This window comes from Tachyglossus aculeatus, chromosome 6 (genome assembly GCF_015852505.1).
Source record: "Tachyglossus aculeatus isolate mTacAcu1 chromosome 6, mTacAcu1.pri, whole genome shotgun sequence".
NCBI classification, from domain to species: Eukaryota; Metazoa; Chordata; class Mammalia; order Monotremata; family Tachyglossidae; genus Tachyglossus; species Tachyglossus aculeatus.
The window spans coordinates 32244651-32252802 of record NC_052071.1 but is presented as its reverse complement, the minus strand read 5'-3'; the positions used below and the strand labels follow the sequence as shown (position 1 = coordinate 32252802).

At 41.8% G+C, this 8152-nt stretch overlaps 1 protein-coding gene across 2 annotated transcripts in view; it reads right to left on the bottom strand.

The window, feature by feature from the left end:
• Positions 1–585: 585 nt before the first annotated feature.
• The window catches only part of PABIR2 (PABIR family member 2), a 30483-nt gene continuing 22916 nt past the window's right edge, over positions 586–8152 (bottom strand). Inside the window, exon 10 of one of the 2 annotated variants that reach the window (XM_038747849.1) lies at positions 586–668. In XM_038747849.1, the coding sequence (XP_038603777.1) occupies positions 665–668 (4 nt within the window). In that variant the 3' untranslated portion in view covers positions 586–664. Of the gene's footprint in view, positions 669–2416; positions 5430–8152 lie in introns of those variants that run through there. The other variant, XM_038747847.1, reaches the window with a different exon arrangement.

The window sequence follows — 8152 nt, the reverse complement described above, 5'->3', positions numbered from 1 at the left end:
AATTAGCATAGTAAGATAACACCCTTACCTATCCCTTCTTAAAATTAAAGCCAGTACATACATACATATATAATGAACATGTAACGAAAGCCTTTCTTCATTTCCAGACCACTCTCTCCTTGGGACAGATACACTGCTGTGCTTATTCCACTAGCCAGAGGGGCTATCTCCAGTATGGAATTTTTCACATAAACAGGTTAGCAGGAGAATGGAAATGGACAGAGAGAGAAAGAAAGAAGGAAAAAGGAGTTTGTGTATAATTACTGTACCAGGCAGGGATCGTGACTACTAAATCTACAGTACTTTCTCTAGAGCCTGGTACTGAAGAAGCACTCAATACATTTTATTGATTTTTGTGTCATTTGTTATTTGCCATTATGCAAGTTGGTGAACATGCACTGGCTTTAATTTTAATTTTAAAACCCAACAATGAGGTGCAAAATGGTATGTTATTTGCTATTAGAGTGGGGTCATTCTACTTTTAACACTGGACAGTATGGTGTTTTGTGGTTTGTTTTTTTTTTCCAGTGGGTCTGCCCAGCACATCCATTTAAACCAAACCAGGCACTTTGATGTCTGATTTTTCATTTATGTCCCAGGCCTCCCTCTGCTGCAGTTCCTGCTGCCGTTCCCTGTAGCTCAAGCCCTTTGGCAGACTTCACACTCACCTAGGAGGGAAATGCAAAGACTCTTATCAATAATAATAATAATAATTGTGGTATTTGCTAAGTGCTTACTATGTGCCAGGCACTGTATTAAACATTGGGGTACACACAAGCAAACAAGGGGCTGAGAGATCCCCTGGAAAAACCCTCTAGGATAACAAGGAATCCACATATCTCCAGATATGGCCATAACAACGGCACTTTATGCCGCATGCCTATGCCACCACACCACCTTGTCTGATATACACCCTATTTGGTGTTAGCTTTCGCCTTTCTGTATAAAGGATAACTGGGTTGCCTTCTAGATCCCTCCGTTGGAGCTTTCTGCTTAACACACAGGCTTTCCGGTGGCTTCACGACCATGAATTTACTGTAGCCTCCTTGCGTAGTGGTTGCACATGGACCGGACATTCGCTGTGACTTAAGGAGAAGGACCCCAAAGCTGAATAGGGCACGAAGGTGGGAGATGATGGGGAGGGCAGGGAGGAGCAAGGTGTGGGGGAAACGGGGACAGGGGAGAAGGGACTGGGTGGTCTTCAGTCTGTAAGCTAGTGAATAGTGAAGCATTTGCCTCAGGTCAACACCCCTGGCCACCAGGAAGCAGTGGTTAAAAATATGGAAGGCCCCAACCTCCCTCTGCCAAAAGTCAGAAGTAGCAAGCACCTATGTTGTGAGACCTGGGACGGGAACATAATGGCTTTGGAACAAGGGTTTGTCCGGACTCACCCCAGAAAACTCTAGGTTTGGGGGTTCAGACGGACTTCCAAATGGAATTATTATGGTAGATCACGCTGCCATGTGGCCGCAAAAAAGAGGTGTCAACCAAAGGGAAGAGGACAGCAAATTTCTTCTTACCTCAGGGCAGCTAAGTTCTGAAATTGGCCCTGGACAAGGGAGAGCAAAATCTGATCCTGAGTCATATCAGCGTGGCTGAGTTGAAAGAGCACAGGCTTTAGAGTTAGAGGTCATGGGTTCAAATCCCAGCTCCACCAGTTGTCAGCTGTATGACTCTGGGCAAGTCACTTAAACTTTATTTTATTTTGTTAATATGTTTGGTTTTGTTCTCTGTCTCCCCCTTCTAGACTGTGAGCCCACTGTTGGGTAGGGACTGTCTCTATATGTTGCCAACTTGTACTTCCCAAGCGCTTAGTACAGTGCTCTGCACACAGTAAGCGCTCAATAAATACGATTGATGATGATGGGTTCAAATCCCAGCTCCACCAGTTGTCAGCTGTATGACTCTGGGCAAGTCACTTAAACTTTATTTTATTTTGTTAATATGTTCGGTTTTGTTCTCTGTCTCCCCCTTCTAGACTGTGAGCCCACTGTTGGGTAGGGACTGTCTCTATGTTGCCAACGTGTACTTCCCAAGCGCTTAGTACAGTGCTCTGCACACAGTAAGTGCTCAATATGATTGATTGATTCTCTATGCCTCAATTACCTCATCTGTCAAATGGGGATTAAGACTGTGAGCCCCACGTGGGACAACCTGATCACCTTTTAACCTTCCCAGCGCTTAGAACAGTGCTTTGCACATAGTAAGCGCTTAATAAATGCCATTATTATTATTATCTGATCCACCAGTTGAATTGTTCTGCCCCACAGGATGGGTCAAAGCTAGGCAGGAAAGAGAAAGCTGATCAAAAATGGATTTAGCGTGAAGCCCTTTGGCTGGAATATCAGAATATGGTGGCAGAGTCTGCCAATTGACTGGTAAGAATAGAAAAGAAACAGCCAGACGTCTTTTTTTAAAAAAAGAAAAACTTTACAAAGTTTTATGTTTGTGCGTTCACATTTATGAAATTTGCATTCTAATGTTTACAAAGGCCAGCATTTCACAGGACATTCCCCATCACTCCAGACACAGTAATCATGAGACACATCACTTATGCAAGTCAGTCAGGCATAAACAGCCAGGATCCTGTGGGGCTGCTGTTCTCTCATCCCTTGTCCATGTTTCCAAGCAGAGGTACTGAGCATAAAGGACAGGGATAACAACCTCTACTTTATAACAGACAATCAATAGTTCTCAAATGTTAGGCTTCACAGAAAAATAAAGGGACACTGTCAACAAAACTCATTTAGATTTTTAGCTTTCCTCTACAGGAAATTAAAATTACCTGAAACTTTTCAGCATTAACACCAATTTAATCCTCACCTCTTAGATCCGGTCATAATATTTTCGTCTAATTTCCCTTTAGTCTGTAGGATCCTTGTGGGCAGGGATCATTTCTACCTATGCTGTGGTATTGTACTCTCCCAAGCACTTAGTACAGTGCTCTGCACACAGTAAGCGCTCAATAGATACCATCGATTGATTTCACTTAATGAAGACAACATATGTAAACAGCATAAAGTTTACCTCCTGGTCCCCATCATATCATTAGGGTGGACTCAGGACTCTGCAGGGGAAATAATCTCCTACAGTAATCTCAATTTTAATCACCCAGGCTTCAAAAAGAAATCTGACCAACAGCAATGGAAATGTTATGTCACTCTAAATTTAGAGCCTGAAAGTGTCCCTTTAAGGCAAAGACGACAGTAAAGTGAATATGGATTAACATTCTGTTACGTTAAAACAATCTAATAATCATTATTGTACAGGCAGAAATCTTAAATAGCATAATTCATATACAAATAAAATGAATACATTGAATACTGTAGAGCTCATTCTTTTAAAAATGGTACACTACGGGACTATATTTTACAATATACACATTTGAGGTGGGGAAACTATCGACTCCACAGGTGAAAATAACACATAACAAAGCCACTATTGGCTATTCTTATACTTATCCAATTTAAAATAAACACAAAATAAGATGCTAAAACAGGACTACTGCAACCTTCATTAAGTCCCTATTATAAGTGAAAAGAACTAACGTTCTTCCTTCCCCCTTTAGCCATACAGTATTGCCAGAGTCTGTGCTTATCAGAGCACGTAATCTTTCTTTAAAATTCAGTGCTATTTTCTTTTAAACACACAAAGTTGTACTTTTAGACAAAATTCATTTTTTCTTACAATCATTCAAAAAATGGAAGCTTATGATTCTGGCAGGCAATGTTGCATATTAAATACAGACAAGCCAGCAATTATTAATGAACATAAACATTTTTTCAATCATAAAAAAATACTATAAGTCATCACCACAGACTTTTTTTACATAGTTATAAATAATAAATAGCATTACACACAGTAGATTACAACTGATGGATTTTTTTTTTTAGCCCGGTTAAGTTTTTTTTTCTCTTTTAAAAAGGAAAATAGCCATCGTGTACCTCAGACCGACTGAAGTACCAGCTCAAGTGAACTCCCCCTAGTTCATACCCAGCTCCTTAGAAATCAGAACACAGCTTAATACCCAATTATCAGATCTTAGAGACTTGCCCTGGAAATTAAAGTGTCTGATCTTCCTGCCCTAAGGCAGCACGAATGAATACTTAAAGGCTGCACCTTTGCTGTGGTCTCAAAACCAATTGTGACCCACAGTAAACGGGGCAGTAAGTGGCACCAACCACCGCACTCTCCAACAAACTGACTACGCTGAGAAGCAATGAGGAAAAAGCAGCACTAAAGACAGTGTCTGGGAATCACTAAAAACGATCCCTCTCCCACCCGCCCCTATGGTTTACATTCCTTAAATATTGTAACAATGTCCCCTAAGGCACAAAAATACCTATGGCCTCAATGCCACAGGAGACATTGATGGCCCCATATGCACTCTCCTACACAGTAGTTTTTGTGTAAATGACACTAGCCAGTCATTTGTAGATGCACCACACATCTTCGATCAAGGCAAGAATTTCCTCTTCTTGACAAAATGCTTAGAAATCTTAACAATATTTTATACATTTCTTTCCTTTTTTCAGGGCAACAGGTTTGGGGAGAAAAATAGCAACTGTTTGCCCTGGTCTATATGGATCTAAAATTTACCGCTAGTCTGAGCCCCCTACGAATCCATTTAAATGCCAAAAAAAACCACTTTTCCCACCACTATGATAGTCCAATTGCAAAGGAGCAAGCAGCATTTGCAGTAGTGGAGGCAGCCAGGTATTTCTCCTCGGTGAGAGGGGGGCAGGTCGTGGCTCAGACAGGAAATGGGGGAAAACGATACACTTTAACCTGATGTGGCGAGAAAAAGAACTTAAGTGTAATCAGACACAAAACTACTTTCAAGAAAAAGGTCTAGAATGTACAGATAATAGTAAAAAAAAAAAATCTCTGTAACAAGAGAATGCCTAAGGGACTTTGCCAGTGTTTCCGGGGGGCAATAATTACTATGATAGAAGAATATAAACGTACTTTCCTTGAACATATGGGTAGGAGCCTCTAAAGGAATCCAGAGGAAATTATATTGTAAACAATTGGAAGTAGATCTATATAGGTGGTTTGAACAATTACTAATGCAAAATGAGATTAGCAAAATCAAACGTAAGTTTACCCTATCTATGACTCTAAACCTTTAAGAAAAAGATGCCAAGGAACTACTACATTAATTATATAATTCTGTGCTATTTGTACTCCTCATTAAGGATCGTGGTTCTCAGTGTTGTCTCAGTTATATACAGTGAGGAAAACAGCACAGCCACATCGCTACTCAGAAATGGTTAAGTCACTTGGGTGAGAGATCATCCATTAAGATGAATGAAGAGCATGAGTTGGTACATGTTACTGGAGAGTCTGTGGTGTTGCTCCCTTTAGCCAGCGAATCGGACGATGAGCCAACACTGCTACTACTACCATCCAAAATATCTGAAGACAGACTGAGGACAAAGCAGAGAGTTAAGAGTGAGTTTAGATCGCAGAGTAAAATAGAAATAACAGCGGCACAACTTTATAACAATATAGAAACTGGACAGAGTTAAAGCCAGTCAGAAATGCAATAAAAAATATATTATAAAACAGAGATCACAGATGAGACGGTTGTAATTCTGGAATTTGTAAGGTACTTGCTAAGTGTCAAGCACTATACTATGCGCTGGGGTAGATACACGATAATCAGGTAAGACAGTCTCTGTCCGTCATCGGGCTCACAGACTAAGTAAGAGGGAGAACAGATACTGACTTCCCACTTTACCACTGAGGTCCAGTCGCAGCAGTGGAACCGGGATTAAACTGTAGGTCCTCCCTCCTCGGCCTGTGCTCTGTCTGTTACCCCACAATTTCCACTCCGCATGTTGTGATGTGAAGAGTGCTATAACACTTCAGTACTCTAACCTGGTGCTAACCTTCTCACTGCACCTCGTTTTCACCTGTCCCCATCGTACCACTGGCCAAACCATTTCCCTCCTCAAATCCGTCAATCACACTTCCCCCCTTCAAAGCCCTACAGAAGGCTCACCTCCTCCAAGAGGCTTTCCCAGACTAAGCCCCCCTTTACCTCAACTCCCCCCATCGCCCCAAATCACATCCTTTGCTCAACGCCCCCGCCCCACGACACCTGTACATATCTATAATTCCATTTGTATTAACGCCTGTTTACTTGTTTTGATGTGTACATATCTATCACTTTATATTGATGCTATTGTTGCCTGTTTACTTGCTTTGATGTCGGTCTCCCCCCTTCTAGACTGTAAGCCCATTGTGGGCAGGGACTGTCTCTATTGCAGCAGCGTGGCTCAGTGGAAAGAGCCCAGGCTTTGGAGTCAGAGGTCATGGGTTCAAATCCCAGCTCCGCCAATTGTCAGCTGTGTGACTTTGGGCAAGTCACTTCACTTCTCTGTGCCTCAGTTACCTCATCTGTAAAATGGGGATTAAGACTGTGAGCCCCCAGTGGGGCAACCTGCTCACCTTGTAACCTCCCCAGTGCTTAGAACAGTGCTTTGCACATAGTAAGCGCTTAATAAATGCCATTATTATTACTATAGCTCAATTGTACTTCCCAAGCACTTAGCACAGTGCTCTGCATACAGCAAGCGCTCAATAAATACGACTGAATACATGAATGAATGAATACTCTAGAACATGTGGAATATAAATTGCTCAACCCAAACTGGGACATGTTGGATTTTGGGGGTGGGAGGGCTCCTGACTTGCTCGACAGGTTGATTTGAGATTCCCCAGGGACCCTCCAGGGCAATGCATTAGTTCTAGGGCCATTCTGAGGTTTTAAATCAGCTTGAGTGGGGCAGGACCATGAAGTAGTCTAGGGTTTCAAAGAGCACAAGCCGTACCAAAAAGTAGGCATTAAATTTGTGTTTCCATGTCCGCTGGTGAGTGCCACCTTCAGACATGGCTTTTAAAATATAATTCAAAGTCAATTCAATAATCTGTCTATCATCATGAAGGCTTACTATCCGAACTCTTCCCTTTAGGGAGATGGTTTTAATCATTATAATTAAAAGACTCAGTTGCCTGAGGATGAGCATCCCGCTAATTACTTCGAGGTACAATTTATTTTAAATGGTATTTGTTTAGCGCTTACTATATGCTAGGCACTGTGATAAGCACTGCGGTAGATACAAGCTAATCAAGTTGTACACGGTTCACATCCCACTTGGGGCTCAGTCTTAATCCCCATTTTACAGATGAGGCAAATGGGCACAGAGAAGTTAAGTTACTCGCCCAAGTTCACAAGACATCCTCCCTCATCCTTGTGCATATATCTATAATTCTGTTGATCTATTTTGATGCTATTGATGCCTGTCTACTTGTTTTGTTGTCTGTCTCCCCCTTCTAGATGTGAGCCCGTTGTTGGGTAGGGACTGTCTCTGTTGCCGGACTGTACTTTCCAAGCGCTTAGTACAGTGCTCTGCACACAGTAAGCGCTCAATAAATACAATTGAATGAATGAGTGAATATGTGGCGGAGCCAGGATTACAGGTCTTCTGACTCCCCAAGACCGTGCTTTTTCCTCTAGGCCATGCCACTTCCCTGGCTACTGCAAGGTCAGTAAATTATTCTACAACTCCTTAACATAGGCTGTGTAGTATAAAATCCAGAAATAGCCTTTTTTCTTTTTAAAGTGCTTTATCTGTGTATAAATGTAGTTGGAAGTGTTTTCAAGGTGTAGTATTATAGCAGGTCTGAAGATTGTGATCATATCTACAGCTTTGGTTTAGGAATCTTAATCTAGTTTACTTCATCTTAATCTAGCTCAAGCACATTCTGTACAAGCACTACACTACAAGATACTATTTAAACATCATTCACTTAGATAAATCCAAAACCGAAAACCCAACAGTAACTGCTCAGCGAAAGTGAGCCAATGGACATGTTTCCCTTAACTAGGAAAGTAGTGGTTGAGTGCCCATTTGGTGTAGTCCATTAAGGGTTGGCGAATGCAGTGCAGAGAAGTGCCACATTCCCTCCCCATAAAGAGATTATGCTCTAATAGGAGAGGCAGACATAAAAATATTTACAGAGTAATCAAAATATGTAAACTTTGCTCTGCACACTTCGCTCCTCTAGTGCCAGTTTGCTCACTGTGCCCCAGTTTCATCTATCTCACCACCAACCCCTTTCGCATGTCCTCCCTCTGGTCTCT